General features: G+C 35.8%; 1 protein-coding gene across 5 annotated transcripts in view; it reads left to right on the forward strand.

Moving 5' to 3' along the window:
* DNAAF11 (dynein axonemal assembly factor 11) overlaps positions 1–18,995 on the forward strand; it is a 100,577-nt gene that overhangs the window by 61,712 nt on the left and 19,870 nt on the right. For 4 of the 5 annotated variants that reach the window (XM_074265413.1, XM_074265403.1, XM_074265376.1 and 1 more), the window contains 3 exons: positions 309–374; positions 2,672–2,741; positions 7,470–7,565. In XM_074265413.1, the coding sequence (XP_074121514.1) occupies positions 309–374; positions 2,672–2,741; positions 7,470–7,565 (232 nt within the window). The remainder of the gene's footprint in view (positions 1–308; positions 375–2,671; positions 2,742–7,469; positions 7,566–18,995) is intronic. The other variant, XM_074265397.1, reaches the window with a different exon arrangement.

An 18,995-nucleotide genomic window follows, 5' to 3' on the forward strand; every position in this document is an offset into this window, starting at 1 on the left:
CATCAATAAAAATTTTTGTGATGCATCCTGCTTTGCTTTTATTTTATTTTTTATATTATTTTTTATTTTTTATTAATTTTTATAATTATAACATTTTGTTTGACAGTACATATGCATAGGTAATTTTTTTTTTACAACATTATCCCTTGTACTCCCTTCTGTTCTGAGTTTTTCCCCTCTTTCCCTCCACCCCCTCCCCTAGATGGCAGGCATCTTCTTTGCTTTTAAATATAATGTGGTGAGGAGTTTGTCTATCCATTTATTACTGAACAATTTTTTTTCTTTTTTATCTTTTCAATTTTTACTAGGCTTGATTTTTCTTTGAAAGATGATGAAGAAAATAATCAAATTGTCCTGGATCTTGCTGTATATAGGTAAAGGTATTTTATTACTCTCTGTGGTGTTACTGCTTAGCTTGCAATTTTATTTATTCTTGTATCTAAATGAAAAAAGATAGCAAACCTCAGTGACTTATTATTAGAGATTACAGGGAGAATTGGACAGTGCCACAACAAGCACCCTCAGAAGCAGATAGATGCTAAATATTTGAAACTCCACCGTCTCCCTTTTGGAATGTCTGTTCTTGCTTTGGTCTCTGTAATGTTGGTCACTACAATCTCAGACAAGTTACATAGTAGCTTTTTCATAGACACTTCTTGGCAACAAAGGTTGCCCATTCCCCTTAAATATCTTTGTATTGAGTAGATGTTATATAGGGCTACAAAAATGTATATACAAGTAAGGAAACCTAAAAGCTCAGGGACCAGTATGAACATATTATCCTTTGTCTTCATTATACTTTGCATGGGAATGGCATTGGCCAGTTTCATAATATGAGCAACCAGATTTCTGAATGCCCTCCCTCTTAAAGATTTCAGTCATTCAGTCCAGTCCATGCTTGAAGAGTCCACATAACATACAAGAAGTGCTTTTCCAACCTTTGTTTAAAGACCTTTAATGAGGGTGAATAAACTATCTTCTGAGAATATTCTATTTCATTTTGAATAACATCATTATAAATTATTTTATCAAGACAACCTGTTTTCTGAAAATTCTCCTTATTGCTGTGACTAAGAATATTTAACTCCTCTTCTACCCCTTCATTCTTTTGGTTCAGTTGTTGTTCTTTGTTCTTAAAGTGGACCAAATTGACATCACTTTGTTAGAATCAAGTTAGTGTGTTTGACTCTGGCTGATCAGATCAATACAAGCTTGGAAGGCTCTGCCACAGGTTGGACACAAACCTGTGAATGTTTGGGATGGATCGTCTGACTATATATCAGATATTAAGACAGCTTGCTTATCTTCATTGAGTCTTTTCTCCAATTAAATATTCCCTATTCCTTCAACCAGTCTTCATACACCATGATTTTGAGTCCCTTCACCATACTAGTCACTTTCCTTTTGTCACTCTTCACACTGTAAATGTCCTTCCTAAACTATAAAGCCCCAAACCAATCATTGTGCTCCAGGTGTGTTTGGACCACAGCAAAGGAGAGTAGAACTATAACCTTAATGCAGTCTAAAATCACTTCAACTTTTTGGTCTGCCACATCAATTTAGCAAGCTAATGAACTGAGAGACTGATGTTTTGGGGAGAATCCTGTGGTCAGAAGACTTAATGAGCTGTGGTTTAGTTCATTAATGTCTTAATACAAATGGAAATACACAAAGATCCCTGAGGGCTACATAATGAAAACTACCTATTAGTATTTCTTAATGTATTGTTATTTATTTTAAAAAGTGTTTCCCAATTACATTTTAGTCTGATTTGCACTATACTTGGAAACATTTCAAGCTGTATGTCTGATACTTCTGGTTTAGTTTATGTCAACTCTCTTCAATTCATATGAACATCTTGCTGAATATTTTTCTGGTCATGTGATTTATTTATCATTTTATTGAACATTCTGTTTTGATATAGTAGATACATACTAACAAATATACTCTCCACAAAGTATATTCCCTCATAATATATAAGAAAACTGCTCTCCCCGACTCCAAAGAGCAGTTGCGACGGAAATAGATAGCACTTTTCATCATTGTAATATGTCATTTGTTAACAAAAAGGGACAATAAAAATTAGTAGTTTTAATGTTTTCAAAAGGCTTTGTACACATCATCTCATTTAAAAGCCTCACAGAAACTCACAAAAACAGGTACTATGGACATAGCCTTATTTTCCTGGTGAGGATCAGGTGTAGAATGAGAAGCCACTCTATAACAATGTTGAGGAATCTATTATTATCTACAAAGTGACTGATTGAAAGTGGTAGAACTAGTAGATTCTTAGGAAAGGTGTGTAGCTACTTCATTTTATAATGGAAGGATATAAAATAATATATTCCTATGATACATATTTGTCTTTGTTGTTATAGATCTCATGTATTTAAGGATAGAAAGATAAAATATAAATTATATTAATGGTTCTAAAACTGGAACTATTATTAAACTGAGTTCCTATTAAATTGATTTTCCTGGAACTTTGATTTGAGACTTAATTTTTGAGAACTAGTCACCAGAATAAAAATTGAACATTGTAGTAGTATAATATGTTTTTAAATTGAATAGAATTAAATTTACTTAAAGTGCTCATGAATATTTGGATTAAGATTTCTATAGATTTATATTTTTATAAAATTACAACTTTGTGATGCATTTAATCTTGAAGGTTCATGGATACTTCTCTCATGGATGTTAATGTGCAGCCAACTTATGTTCGAGTACTGGTCAAGGGGAAGGTAGGTATAGATTTACGTGATAGTGTGATTATCTAGCTAATCAACAAGCATTTATTAAGCCCTTAATGTATACCAGGGACTGTGCTAAGAACTGAGAATATAAAGAAAGGCAAAAACTGCCTTTGTCCTTAAAAAGCTTTAAAGGATGAAAAAACATGCAGGCAATATATTTACAAGATAGCTACTAAATGTTAGAGGAAGGGATTATGGAAAGATCTTTTTTAGAAGGATCTTTGTCTCGGAGGTAGCCAAGAAAGTCAAGGAGGTAAAAATAAGTAAGGAAAATATTCAGGGCATATGGGACAGTAAGTGAAAAGCCACATCAGGAAACAGTGTTATGTATGAGAAACAGCAAAAAAGACCATTGTAGCTAAATAACATATTACATGCAGAAGAGTAAAGGATAAGAAGACTAGAAAGATAGGAAGATTGTGAAGGGCTTCAAATGCTAAATGGAGAGGATTTTATATTTGATTCTGGAGCTAATAAGAAACAATTTGAAGTTTGAGGGAAATGGAAAGGTGACATAGTCAGACTTGCACTTTAAAGGAAAAGACTAAGCAGAGGGTACATTTGTGTAGGGAAGGACTATGAGGCTGGGAGACCAACCACAATAGTCTCATCATGTATTGATAGGAGCCCCTACCAGATTGATGGCTATGTGATTCTAGAGAAAGGGACATAATATGAGAAATGTTTTGGAGATAGAAATATAAGAAATTAAGCATATAGAGTGACTGGTAGTGAGGAGTTGAGGATAACATCCAGTTTGTGAGTCTGGATTTCTAGAAGGAGGATAGCATCCTTGATAATAATAGGAAAATTTGGAAACAGAGAAGCTTTGGAAGGAAAAAGAATGCAAGCTCAAAAAATCAAATTGTTAAATTAATTATACTTAGTTTTAAAGGTATGTTGTCCTTAGACAAGTTTAATTAAACTAGAAAATGTGTTAACCAAGTTAATGAAGGGCAGTTAAACAATTAATGACTGCTAGAAATTGTGAAACTTCATAGTGTTTAAATATGTCTATTTATTGGTTTTCTACTATGACAATGTTGACATACACATTTTGAATAAAAATAATTGTTTTAAGTTAAATAACACAATTCCATTTTTGGTTTTTAATTTATCAAAAGCATATTTTTATCTTTAGGCAATAACATGTTTCTTGATTTTAAACATTTTTTAAAAATTTTGTATCTCAAATGTTCTTTCTCTTTCTAGTCCCTTATCTATCCATTGAAAAGAAAATAATATGAAATCAATTATACATGTAAAGTCTGTAAAATGTATTACCATGTTAATCATGTAGTGAAACAAATTTTAAAAAGCAATAAAATTTAGAAATTAGAAAAAGTATGATTCCCTCTTCACTCATACTCATCACTCAGAGTTTATCAGTTTTCTTTCTGGAGTTGGATAACATTTTTCTTTGGATTTATCTTATATCATTGTCTTGATCAGAGTAGTTAAGTATTTCATAGTTGATCATTGCTATAATATTGTTGTTGTTATATACAATGATCTCATTCTGCTTTGCTTTACTCTATCAAATTTATGTAGCTCTTCCGAAGTTTTCTTGAAACCACCCTCCCTTGTCATTTTTTAGTGTTTCATTACAACTCATTCAGCAATTCCTCAATTGGTGGACATCTCCTCAATTCCCAATTCTTTGCCACAAAGAGAGCTACTATAAATGGTTCTTTTCCTTTGATTTCTTTGGAATGCATACCTATTTTCTTCAACACTGTAAAAGCTCTTTCTTTCATGTTTCTTTTATGTGAGATAATTTTTCCCATTCTTCCTTTCCCTTAACTCTTCTCTCAATTCATCCTTCTTTCTTGCCCATCCCTCTTTTTTTAAATTATCCCAACATAGCTGACTTACTATCCTGCCCTCCAGAGTCTTTTTAGCTGCCCTAGTAGTGTAGAAATGTAAGCAGTTTAACCTTTTTGATTCTCTCTTGATTTCTCTGGCACGTTTCTCTTTTTATCCTTTCCCTGAGTCTTGTATTTGAAAGTCACATTTTTCTGTTTATCCCTGGTCTTTTCATCAGAAATGTTTAAGGAAGTCCTCTATTTTATTAATATCCACTTTTTTTTAACTCCAAAGGATTATACTTAGGTTTGCTCAGTAAGTTATGCTTTGTTGTAATCCTGGCTCAGAAATATCACATTCTAAGACCTTTGCTCTTTTAATGTGGTAACTTCTAAATCTTATGTGATCTTGACTATGTCTCTATAATATTTGAGTGTTTTATTTCTAGCTGCTTGTAGTTTTGTTATCTTTGATTTGGGAGCTCTGGCATTAGACTGGGAGTTCTCATTAAGGATCTCATTTAGGAGCTAGTCAGTAAATTATTTTAATTTCTATTTTACCCTTTGGTTTTAGGATATTAGAGCAGTTTTCCTTTATAATTTCTTAGAAGATGATGTCTACACTATTTTTTCCCCTGGCTTTCAAGTAATCCAGTAATTCTTAAATTATCTCTCTTTAATCTATTTTCTAGATTAGTTGTCTTGTTGATGAGATATTTCATATTTTCTTCTATTTTTTCATTCTTTTAACTTTGTTTTATTGTGTAAATGTAATCATTAGCTTCCATTTGATTAATTTTAATTTTTAAGGAATTATTTTACTCAATGAGCTTTTGTAACCCCTTTTTTAAACATTTGGCTAATTTGGGGGTTTGAGGTTTTTTTGTGTTATTTTCTTCAATATTTTTGTGTCTTTTTAAAAAAAGCTTTTGTCTTTTCATAATTTTCTTGCATTGCTCTCATTTTGCCAATTTTTTCAATCATTCTTATTTTTAGAATAATTTTTTAACTCTTTCAACAATTGTTTTTGGGTTTTTTGGGTTTCAATTTGCATTTTTTCCTTGAGATTTTGTTTATTGCTGTGTTGACATTCTTGTCTTCTGAATTTGTATCTTGAGATTTCCTATCACCATAATTTTATGGTCAGTTGATTCATTCATTCATTTGCTTATTTTATCTTGACTTTGTCCTTTTTTATGTTTAAATTGGGTTATGTTCACTTGGAGGTGGAGGAAGGAGTGTCCCAATCTCCAAGCTTTTTCATGCTGTTGTTTTTTGAACTAGTTCTGGGGCTTTCAAATTTTCAGTGCTTCCAAAGTGATATGATCTGGAGATAGGTGTGGTCACTGTTCTCCTGATATGTGTTCCTTATTCCTTGAAGTTTGAAGTTCTACTGTTCCTTAGGGCCCCTGCTCCCTTGTGATAGAAATTATTTTTCTGAGTCTAGGAACTGAGACTGGCAGTGTGGACGAAGGAATTATCTAATAGCATCTCCTGTAGCCAGTGTTCTAAAATTTCTTTACATATATATATATATGTATATATATTTATATATATGTATGTATATATGTATATATTATTAATTTTATAATTTTTTGACAGTACATATGCATGGGTAATTTTTTTACAACATTATCCCTTGTATTCACTTTTCCAAATTTCCCCTCCCTCCCTCTACTACCTCCCCTAGATGACAGACAATCCCATATATATTAAATGTGTTACAGTATATCCTAGATATAATATATGTGTGTAAAACCAAATTTCTTGTTGCATGGTAAGAATTGGATTCCGAAGGTATAAGTAACCTGGGTAAAAAGACAATAGTGCAAACATTTTACACTCCTTTCCCAGTGTTCCTTCTCTGGGTATAGCTGATTCTGTCCATCATTGATCAATTGGAATTGGATTAGCTCTTCTCTGTGTAGAAGATATCCACTTCCATCAGAATACATTTTCATATAGTATTGTTGTTGAAGTGTATAATGATCTCCTGGTTCTTCTCATTTCACTCAGCATCAGTTGATGTAAGTCTCTCCAACCTTCTCTGTATTCATCCTGTTGGTCATTTCCTAGAGAGCAATAATATTCCATAACATTCATATACCATAATTTACCCAATTCTCCAATTGATGGGCATCCATTCATTTTCCAGTTTCTAGCCACTACAAAAAGAGCTGCCACAAACATTTTGGCACATACAGGTCCTTTTCCCTTCTTTAGTATTTCTTTGGGATAAAAGCCCAGTAGTAGCACACTGCTGGATCAAAGGGCATGCACAATTTGATAACTTTTTGAGCATAGTTCCGAATTGCTCTCCAGAATGGCTGGATTCTTTCAAAATTCCACTAACAATGTATCAGTGTCCCAGTTTTCCCACATTCCCTCCAACATTCATCGTTATTTGTTCCTGTCATCTTAGCCAATCTGACAGGTGTAGTAGGAGGATTGAGTAACAAAGAAAGAAATTTTAGAGCACTATACCAATCAGACTCCCAAGAAACTATTTTAATGACCTAGAAAAAATAACAACAAAATTCATATGGAAGAACAAAAGGTCGAGAATTTCAAGGGAATTAATGAAAAAAAACTCAGATGAAGGTGGTCTAGCTGTACCTGATCTAAAGCTATATTATAAAGCAGCAGTCACCAAAAGCATTTGGTATTGGCTAAGAACTAGAAGGAGCACAGAAACTCACACTGATCAGCTGCTAAAGGGTTACAATCCAAATTGGTGGTGAGAATATTCACAGTAAGGAGACCACAGAACCTTAAATTACTGAAATATTAGATTTTTAACATGTGTGTTATGGGCACGATTTAGCTATAAAACATATATATGTATAGCCATTTACTTTTATATCACCCATTTACTTTGTACATCACTACATGACTCTTGGTTTGTTTTCAGCCATTTCAAGTTGTACTTCCCGCTGAAGTGAAACCAGATAGTAGTTTTGCCAAAAGATCTCAGACAACTGGACACCTGGTGGTCACCATGCCAAAGGTCTGTAGTAGAATGATTTCAGACAAAGATGTTTTTTTAAAAAATCTTTATCTTTATGAAGAAACTGATTAAAATGAGGGACAAGTAGGTTCAGGTCCCTGTAACCTTAGCCAATTCATACAAACTCTTTGCACCTTAATTTCCTCATCTGTATAAAGAGTGGTTTGGATCAGAACTTTAAGGTTTTTTCCCATCCTAAATCAACAGTCCTGGGGATCCTAAGACACTGGGTACCTTAATAGGTAAAGAAAGGCAGGTTCTCCTATTTAATACTATTGAAATAGAATGATTGCAAGTTAGATCTGAAAAGGACTTTTGATATCTAGGACTATAGGTTCAAAGATTTAGAGCTTGGAAAGTACTTCAGATTCCATCTGGTCCAATTCATTTATTTTATATATAAAGAAACTGAGGACCACATATACACATAGTAAGATTCAGACTTGGGATCCAAACCCAAGTGATACTCTTTCTAGAGGACATCAAACAGTTTTATGGTTATAGAAATGGAAGCTAAGATATAAAATAACACATGTTTCTTAACAATAATTTTATGTGATACATATGGACAGGAACATATATTTTTAAATTTATACTTTGGTGTGTTGCAGAAAACCCTAAAAGTTTCGAAGACAACAAATGCAGAAAAGTAATAGTGTTTTTAATTATTTAACTTCATTGTAACAAAGTACTCTTGCTACCACTATGACTGTGTGGGATTAAGTTAATACCTTCTGGGGCACTGATCCACCAGCATGAGTAAGAGGTAAGGAAAGTAGCCACAGAGTAAGTGCTACAAATGTAAAATATCCAAAATTTAATTTTCTTTCCTCTTAAACCAAAGATTCTTGATTTTTAAACATTTTGATAACTATTTCAATATAATTGGTTTCTTTTATAAACCATGGATTGCTCCATGCTTTAAAAATATTAGTTTGAGAAGAGACCCAGAGGTTTCAATAGGTGGCCAAAGGGATGTCGGACACACACACACACACAAAAAAAAAAATTAAGAATTTTTGGTTTAAGAGAAAATATAAGCAATTCAGTTTTGGATATGTTGCTTCTAATATTTTGGCCTAAACCCTGATTAGTCATCTAGTCTCAACATGAAGACCTTCCAGTGAGGAGAAACCCACTAATTTTCCAAGGCAGACCATTCTACTTTTAGGCAGCTCTAATTGTTAAGGATTTTTTCCTTGTTCTCCAGCCTAATTTGCCTCTACAAATTCCACTCATTGTTTCTAATTTTCTCCTCTGGGGTCATGCAGAAAATTTCCTAATTCTCTAAATAAGGAAAGCTATATGACGAGAATAGATGGGAATGGAAATTTGCCATGATCACAATTACTATGATTATTGAATCATATTCCCTGAATATGAATACTGTAACCCAAGAGTGATTTAGGCATTTTATAAACTCATTAGATACAATTAATTCCTCCTTTAATGGCCTAAAATAATACCTTATTTCCTTGTAATAGTTGATCTGGTTTCCAGAAATACCTAATTCACACTACGGGAGTTGTTTATAATTGGGAAATCTTGTTACCTTGTTTCATTTTCATAATTTTATCTTTTTTTTTTTGACATCAGAGCTGTTTTTCACATTTCTCAGTTCTTGAATGTAAAATACTTTCAGAGTTTACTATATTTGATTTTTTATATATATTTATTATACTCTTAAAGTTAGAACATTTTTCTCTTTCTAAATATATAGAATATATAATATACATATATACTACAAATGAATATTACAGTATAAATGATTATTACTATATATGTATGTATTTGTACATAATTTGTAATTATATTTCCTTGAGCATGCTAAAACATTTCTCCTTGGATTTGCTTCCAGAAATTATATCTGATATAACATAATAATATTATAGTAGAGAATTGATCATGGGACTACTGATCATCTTGGTACCTCCAAACATTTGATGAGATTGCGGAATTTAATATTTTGAATATCACTTTGTATTTTGTAAAAGACGTGTGACCTTGAGTGACTCACAACCTGAGTGGACCTTTATCAGATATTAAGGTGTTAACTGGAAGAGTTTTGACATATCCTTGCTTCTTTAGGAGATATGAAGGTAGTTTTCTATCAACTTGATTTGATTACGAGCAGCTGTTGATAGATAAAAACACAGTCACATCCTGGTGACCTTTAAAAAGTCTTAGCTAACTGAGTGTTTAGGTAGAAGATTACTGAAATCAGTATCTAGCACTTGAGAGAGATGATTTCTATAACTTGGAAAGAGAGCCAGTTATAGGAAGAACCCAGCTCTTAGGCTTTCCCCTTATGTCTAATAAAGGGAATTGATCTCTCCCTTCCCCATAAACAAAATCCTTCCTTCCTTCCTTCTTTCCTTCCTTCCTTCCTTCCCTCTCTTCTTCCTTCATTCCCTCTCTTCTTCCTTCCTTCCTTCCTTTCTTCCTTCCTTCTTTCTTTCCTTCCTTCCTTCCATAGGGATTTGGGCATGGACCTCACCCAACTAGGTAAACTAGAGTACTAATACAACATAATCTAGGTGAATTCTTGCTTTTAGGGAATAGACCCAAGTCCTTGCACACCAGGAATGTTTAGACTTACCAGCTCATGAAGGAGAAAACCAACCAGAGAAGTCTGGTAGAGATAGATCCTCTATCCATATTGCTGGAGATGGCTGAATATCATGGTCAAACCATGTTTTCATCAGAAGGACTTGAAGATTTTTAACCCATCTCCTTATTTAAATGTCCACCAATAATTGCTAATTTATCTTAATAGGAATATTCCCTTTCAAAGAAAAATATTTGAGGCATTTAGTATCTTCATTAGAGGTCTTTGTTTACTGGGAGAAATCATCAATTTATTGATTAGTTAGTCTAATTAATAAGATTTTTAAAAAATTCATCTAGAAAATCTCTCTCAGGTTTTTCATTCGTCACAGGTAGGAAACAGCTAGCCTTGACTCTTTGACTAACTTGCTGTGTGACCTTGATCAGCATAGTTACACAGAAATTTATCTTTATTTTACAAGTATTACATCCTATGGGTATAAAGATGAATTAGAGAAAGGCTTTGTCCTCAGTCATTTTATAACTTAATAAGCTGAATAAAACAATATGAACTGTGATATACTAGGGGATAGGATAAATGCAAGGAAAAGTAAAAGAACATTATTATGATAATTTTTTTCTTCTCAATAGTATTTTATTTTTCCAATTACATGTAAAATAGTTTTCAGCATTCATTTTTGTAAGATTTTGAGTTCCAAAGTTTTCCTTCTTTCTTTCCTTACCTCCCCCCTCCTCAGTACAGCAAGTAATCTGATATAAGTTTTTACTTGTACAATCATCTTAAATATATTTCCATATTTGTCATATTGTAAAAGAAAAATCAGAACAAAAGGAGAAACACACACAAGAAAGAAATAGCAAATAAACAAACAAAAATAAATAAAACTGGTATGCTATAATCCAGATGCATTTGCTATTCCAAGTCTATAGGAATTGTCTTGGATCACCATATTGCTGAGAAAAGCTAAGTCTATCATAGTTGATCATCACATAATCTTGTTACAATATTCTCCTTGTGCTCACTTCACTCAGCATCAGTTCATGTGAGTTTTTTCAGGCTTTTCTTAAATCAACCTGCTTATTATTTCTTATAGAATAATAACTGAATGAGAGAAGGCATGCCAAGAATAAACAATCAACAAGTGAACAATCAGTTTGGTTGGGATATAGAAGACAAGAGGGAGGGAAGTATGGGCTAAGAGTAGATAGGTTATTGTTGTGACTGTGTTAGTATTCTGGATATCTTAGAATAGCCAGAGTCAGGATAAGCAAAAGTCTTTATCCTTGGTCTTTTGGGGTTGCCATCAGGGGATTAGATATAGGAAGCTCCACACTTCCTTTCTCTCTCTCCACTGCCAAAGAAATGATCCTGCCTGTCCTACTCCGCCCTCTGATCTCTCTTCCCCTTCTTTGTCCGCACCCACAGATGGAGCCAGTACAGAGTTGAGTAGGATCATCCTCCAAGCATGTTAATAGAGAATTGTCCTAGAGAATTGTCCAATTGGTAATTAGCCTTAAGTGCTAGGTTACCTTATGTTAAGTGTTTCTGCTCAGTTCTAGCCCTTTACTGGTTGTGAAAAGTCTTGAGTATCAGAATTTTAAGCTATTACTTTATTCAGTAGTCAATGGGAAACTATCGAAGATTCAGTAGAGAAAAATAGTGTGAATCAAGAAAATTATGCAGGGAGCAGGATAGGAAGAGGAGGAAAAATGGAGTGAGACAAGTGGCAGAAAGTTAGGAGGAAGTGAAGACCTGAATTAGGATGCTTGCCAAGGGAATGGATGTGACAGACTTTGTGGAAGTAGCAGCCACACGATTTGACAACTGTTTGCAGGTGAGAGAAAGAGAAAGGGCAAGATCTTTTCTATTTGAGGTCTGAAGGCCTGGGAAGATCTGGATTATCAATAGGCATGGAGGAGGTAGAGCTGGCAGAAGCTTTTTGGGAAAAGTATTCAGTTTAGATATGTTAAATATGAGGTGTCAGATGCAAAAATTTAGAGTCAGTATGTCAACAAACATTTAGGCACCTACTATATGCAGGGACTTGGAAGGACATAAAGTCATGAGGAGAGGGCATTAGATGTATATAGTTAGAAGTAATCTTCAGAGTTGATTATTGGGAGTGGATAAGAACATCTGGGAGAGTGTTTAAAAAGACATGAGAAGGGGGAAAGCAGAATCTTAACTTTATTTCATTTTCATGTCAGCAATTAAGAGTTTTAAGGTATGTCTGATAAAATACTTTATTGTGCATTTGGAAATGATCTTAGAGGTCACCTAGTCTAGTTATCTAATTTCATAAATGGGGAAACTGAGACCTAGAGATATGAATTGCTTTGACCTTTAAGGATGATCATCATTCACAAACTCAATTATAACTGTGTTATAACGTAGCTCATTACATGTTAACATCATATTTAGATAAATCCATCAGAGATACCAAGATTGTGTGAAATACATGTCAAGTAATTTTGTTGTCAGTCTTAAGGCAATGTTAATTAGGACTTTTAAATAGCTAGGGCTGTTATGTGATGCCAGGAGATAACTTGGTTAGTTGCAACCTTGATGTCTTTAGATAGTCTGTATTATTTGTTGAATAAAGGCCAGATCTCCCTAAGCCCTAGAATGGTTGTGTCTTGCATTGCCTGGATTTCCCAGGAATTGCGTTGGAACAGGGAGGGCTTCTTAAACTTTTTCCACTCATTACTCTTTTTTGCCTAAGAAGATTTTATGGGACCCTGGGTATATGGATATATAAAATATATATCCCAGTCAAGCATTTACTGATAATCATAATTTCATGACCCCCACATTCAGTTATGTGACCCCATAGGGTCCTAGAATATGAAGATGTCCCTATGAGTTTTCTTCAAGATACTGCTCCAGCAGAAAGACCAGTTAGCAATGCAATTTTCTCCTTGGATATATGTATGTGTGTGTGTGTGTGTGTGTGTGTGTGTGTGTGTGTGTGTGTGTGTGTGTATGTTGGTGGTGATTGTGATCCTCCATTGTTAAAGGGTTAATTTTTTTGGTTAAGAGTTAAGTCTATGAGTGTAATGTTCTGGATGGTTTTCTAGAGGTCTTGGAGCAACCTTCCTTTCAATAGAGTAATCACCAAAAGAATAGCCAGGTGTTACAGTCCAAATCCTTTATTATGTCCTTCACAATCTAGTTTCCTTAGATGGGGCCTTGGCCAGCTTTCTGGAGAGCCTTTCAGATCAGCCTTGGTCTCAGTGGGGGAAGTGCAGGAGGCCGGCCACCCGGTAGTGTGAGATGAAGTGAATGAGTCTGGCTCTCCATTCCCTCTGAGTCTGTGTCTGGCCCTTCTGAGTCTGTCTCTGGCTCTCAGTTCCAGCTTATATGCTCTACAGTCCAGGGGTTCTCAAACTACAGCCTGTGGGTCAGATGTGGCCCGCTGAGGACGTTTATGTGGCAAATGGTCTGAGGGGCGGAGACAAGAGTGTGAGTTTTTGTTTTTACTATAGTCTGGCCCTCCAACAGTCTGAGGGACAGTGAACTGGCCCCCTATTTAAAAAGTTTGAGGACACTGCATACTGAGTATAAACCAATCATTATATCACTGGGAAACCATTATTTATTGTAAGATTAAGTCAATCATACTGAACTTAAGAGAGCTATTAATCACCAAGCTAAACTAGATAACCATTGTCTCATCAACTCCACTGAATTAGCACCTTGTAAGAATCCTTGTTTCAAGTTCAGAGTTGTGGCCCATATCATTTGATGTTAAGACTAAGAGGCTCACAGAAGATTCCCAGGTGCTTGGAAGCTGCAATGCTCTGATTCCCTCCCTCCTCCCCCCCATCTTCAACTCCTTGGCCCAGTCTCTCTATGCTTCGGTCTGGGCTCAGTCTGTAGACTGTCCCCCTACCCATTTGAAACAAACCTGTTCTAGAGTAGTTCCAAGCTTACTGAAGCATTCAGATACAGTCTAAGTTCATATTTGATATGGTGATTGTTCTGAATTCCCATCCTAATAATTTCAGACCATGTTTAAGAGCCTCAGAAATATTACAATGCAATTCCTAAATGGTCTTTGTCCACATATCCTTCTTTCTCATTAGTATCTTCCCATCCACTGACTCCTGCATCATGTATAAACACATTTGGTTGGGCATTTACCCTGTCCTCAAAAACAAACAAAATTTACTCCAAAAAAACACTTTGCCATCCTCCCAAATTAATTTTCTATTATTTCTTTTTCCATTAATTGCTATTCTCCCTTGAAAGACTATTATTGGTTGTTATTTCCATTTTCACATTGTTCATGCAAGGTTTAACCTATTCCAGTCTGGCTTCAGATTACACAATTCTACCAAAACTGCCTTTTCAAAAAATCTCCAAAAAGTCTGAGTTGATAAATTTGATAGTTTCTTTTCACTTCTTAGTCCCTATAGGACCAGTGGTCCTCAAACTTTTAAAATAGGGGGCCAGTTCACTGTCCCTCAGACTGTTGGAGGGCTGGACTATAGTAAAAGCAAAACCTCACACTCTGTCTCCACCCCTCAGTCCATTTGCCATAACCTGGAAGGCTGCATAAATGTCCTTAGCAGGCCGCATCTGACCCACAGGCTGTAGTTTAAGAACCCCTGCTATAGGACTTTTTTTGTAGCCTTTACAATTATTAATATAACTCCTTTTTCCTGCCTGGTTTACATTATACTGTTCTTCCATAATATTGTAGGGAAATGAATTTAAAATTACAAAAGACCTCTGAGGCCATCTAATCACAAGCAAATTTATGTTGCATAGCCTCAACAGCTCCCTCCTTGCCTGTGGGCAATCCTACTATACCTCCCTTATCAACTCACTATCCTACTTGACACAATAGCTTTTCCAAACTTTGTCATCCCTCAAACTTCTCATGGCCAAAATTAGCACAAGTAGCAGAGTATTGATCCATACATTGTTACATCTCTGCTTTGGAAGCTGCATTGAGTGCACAATTGCCTGCAAACAAAAAATCACGCACCGATACCTCCTTCACTTTACTTTTGGCTTGTAACCTTTACAAGTTGAAGAATTTACCATCAGTGCGGTAGCTGATTTTGATTCCATGTTTGTCTTCATTGAAGGCATTTGACAACATGGCTGACAACATTGTTAAAAAGATGAGAGCAATTACACAGCCTTGTTTCACAACATTGGTGACTGGGGAGAGCCAACCAGGTAGTAGACTGACCACCAAGCCGAAGGTCCACAGAGCCGTTGTGCTGACCTCATTGTTGTCTGCCTGTGAAATCTGGACAGAATCCCAGAGCCATGAAGGAACCTGAATTGCTTCCATCTGAACTGACTTAAGAAGATTTTGAAGATCACCTGGTGGGATAAGGTACCAGACACTATGGTCCTTTCTCAAACTAAACTGCCAAGCATTCCAACTCTACTGCAGAGAGCACAACTTTGTGGGCTAGCCACATTGTTCGAATGCTGAATGTACACTTGCCAAAACAATTATTTAATGGAGAACTTACACAGGGCGAGCACTCACAAGGTGGTCAGAAAAAAGCAATACAAGGACATCCTCAAAGTATCTCTTAAGTACTTAGAATCAATTGTATGACATGGGAGATACAGGCACAGAACCACCCAGCTGTGCCCTCATCAGAGAAGGTGCCGTGCTCCATGAACAAAGCAGAACTGAATTAGCCCCAAGGAAATGTGAAATATGCAAAATTAGAGAATCCACCCCAATTGTTCATAGGGACTATTTGTGTCCAACCTGTGACAGATCACTCCAAGCTCATATTGGCCTGATCGGCCACAGTCAGACACATTTTAACTCAGTTATAACATAGAGATGTCATTTTGGTCCTCTTTGAGAATGAGGACAACAACAATTGGGAATTTCTGTTTCTCCCCTTTAAATATTATCCTGAAGGTAAGAGGTGACCACCAGAGCTCATTGAAAGCATATGGTCAGACCTATGCTTTAGAAAAAAATCACCCCGACAAGATGAGAAGAGGGTTGATGGGAGCAAGAAGAAACTTGAGGCCAGAGACTGTTAGAAGACTATTGCAGTAATCCATGCAAGGAGGTGTTAAAGGCATGAACCAGAGTTGTGGCTGTTTGAGGGGAGGGGAGGGAAAATACTGTGAAGGCTACAGATGGGCAGAATGACAGGCAGAATGACACCAGGAGAGTGACTCTGGGTAAATGAGGGGATGGTAAAGCAAGAGAATAGGTGAGAGCAGGAAAGAAGTGAGGTTGGACATTGAGTTTGAAATGCCTTTCCCCACCCTGTTATCTTCCTAGCCACCAAAAGAGTGTTAACTTAGTGTTACCAGGCTAGAATTCTGAACTTGAAACGAGGATTCTTACAAGGTGTTGTCAGTGGAATTGATAAAGACAATGGTAATCTACTTTAGCATGGTGCTTAATAGTTCTCTAGTTCAGTACATGTACTTAGTACTTACTATAGTTCTACAAGACTCACACATATGATAAGGTAATTATAAGAGAGCATATAAGCTAGGAGCCTCAGCCAGAGTCAGAGCCAGAGAAGACAAGCAGACTGGAGGCAGGGGCTTAAGCTCTGGGAGCCAAGGAGAGAGATTCATTTCCATCTTCATCAGCCTCATGGTGGCCGGCCTGGTCTCTTGAATTTTCTCCACTGAAACCAGGTCCTCTCTGAAGGCCTCTCTGAAAGCTAGCTGAGCACCAGGAGAAGGAGACACTTAAGACTTTTGGACTTTAACACCTGGCTATTCTTGTAGTGATTACTGAAATGAAGGCTGCTTCCAGAGACCTCAGAAAACCAACCAAGGACATTACAACTTAGATCACTGAGCTGATCATGTCACCCTTTGCTCGTTGACATTTAAATCTCCTCACAGTCTCATCCCTTGTGACCCTTCCAGTCCTGTAACTCACTGCTGCCTTCCCAGCTCTGCTCAGTCTAGCTATACTGGCTTTCTTAAGGTCTTTTCTCCCTCTCATTTGGTATGTGCTCTGGTCATGCTTATTATCACCTCTTTTGGTAATGGGTGAGTCCTTTGGAAAGAGTTTTTGAAAAAGGTCTTGTTAGGTTCTTACTAGGTGCTAAGTCTGCACTTAACAATTCTCTAGCTCAGGGTTCACACCTTTAGTTCACACCTTTAAAAGGAGTTTACACTTTTAAATTCAGAAAAAGTTTACACCTTTAAAAGGAGCAAGTTCATTGGTTGTAAGTACTTCCCACAAGCCCTTGGAGTACCCACAAGCCCATTCTCTGGGAGGATAAAAGGAGGCAACATTGAGTCTAGAGAGCAGTCTGGATTGGGATAAGAACAAGACTTCCCCAGAGAACTTCAGGGAAGCTCGAGAAGATTCAGAGCCAGGATTCAGGAAGGAGAGGATTTGAGATTCTACCTTCTCTCTGGCTGGAGACTCCAGAAGCCTCCCAAGAAACCTGCTCATAGAGAAAAGGATTAACAGAAAAGAAACCTCCTTCCAGAGAAGGATTACAATTGAGGGACACTAAGAACATAACAGGGTCTCTGATGATAAGACCATTCAAACAGAATTTAAGTTCATATCTGGTCGGATGATTTTTCTGGGTTTCCATCCTGACACTTTCAGGACACATTTGAGAGCTTCAGATATAATGTTCCAAATCAGATTTAGAAAATATTTTCTCTCCACATTTCCTTCACACAGGACACTCATTTCCTCATTCTTGCCTTTGCACTGCTTGTCATGCATGCCTGTGATGCATTTTCTTTTCACTTTTGCCTCTTGGAGTCCCTGGTTTCTTTTGGACACAGCACTAGAAATACTTTTACAGGAAACCTTTCTTTTTTTTCCCCCAAATTAATTTGTATTCATTTTATACATTTTACATATATATGTAAATATATCCATGTCCATGGATAAATGTCCATGTTGTCTTTCCTATTTGGGTGTAAGCTCCTTGAAGGCAGGAGCTGCCTTAACTTTTGTTTCATTGTCTCCAATACTAAATATAGTCCCCCTGACATATAATAAACATTTAACATTTGTTGAATAAATGACTTGTTCTCTGATGTGGATGCCACATTTAAATGCTTCTTGGAAGGTTGATTATTAGACATATTTATCTAATTTAATCTATATTCCATCCTGCCTTTAAGGTCTAGTTAAATTTCTTCTTTACCCATGAAACCTGATAGCATTATATGGCAGCAGGAAACCAGGATGTGGAAACAAAAGACAGAGGATCAAGTCCCTCGGGCTTTGATGCAAATCTTAGTTCCCTAAATCTCAGTTCTCTTCTTTCTGCCATTAAATAGATATTAATAGTAATCACCTCATATTGTATTGGGCTCTGTGGATGCAAACAAAGAAAGTAATAGTATCTACCCTCAATTAGCTTATATTCTTTATATAATGGGAATATCAAAATTTGTACTACCTGCTTCACATGTTTGTCATAAGTATCACAGTAACTTCTATACTCATGATTTCTAAATTTGAGTTTGTATCCCTATTCTCTTTTCATGAATTTTAATCAGTCAACAATATTTGTTAAGCATGTGCTATGTTCCAGGGAATATGCTAAATCCAAAATACATTATTACTAGAGGCCACAATGGAGTCCTGTTTCATTATGTATGGACCTTCCTGAAAAGGAAATAGAACATAAAAATAAATGAAATGAAATAGAATTTGAATATATCTTAAAATTTAACAAATGCTTTGTCTAGCTCTCCTCCCTTCCTTTTTTTTTTTTTTCCAGTGCTAATGAACTATTTTGGGATGAATTGAGCTTTAATGTAGTGTTGCAGTTTGATATTAAGCCTAGTGAGATTATGCTAACACACTTGAAGTGCTAGTTCTTATTTGGTAAATTTTAAGCTCTCACTGAACCCTGAGGCTTAGG

Source organism: Sminthopsis crassicaudata, chromosome 1, assembly GCF_048593235.1.
Source record: "Sminthopsis crassicaudata isolate SCR6 chromosome 1, ASM4859323v1, whole genome shotgun sequence".
In the NCBI taxonomy this organism is placed as follows: domain Eukaryota; kingdom Metazoa; phylum Chordata; class Mammalia; order Dasyuromorphia; family Dasyuridae; genus Sminthopsis; species Sminthopsis crassicaudata.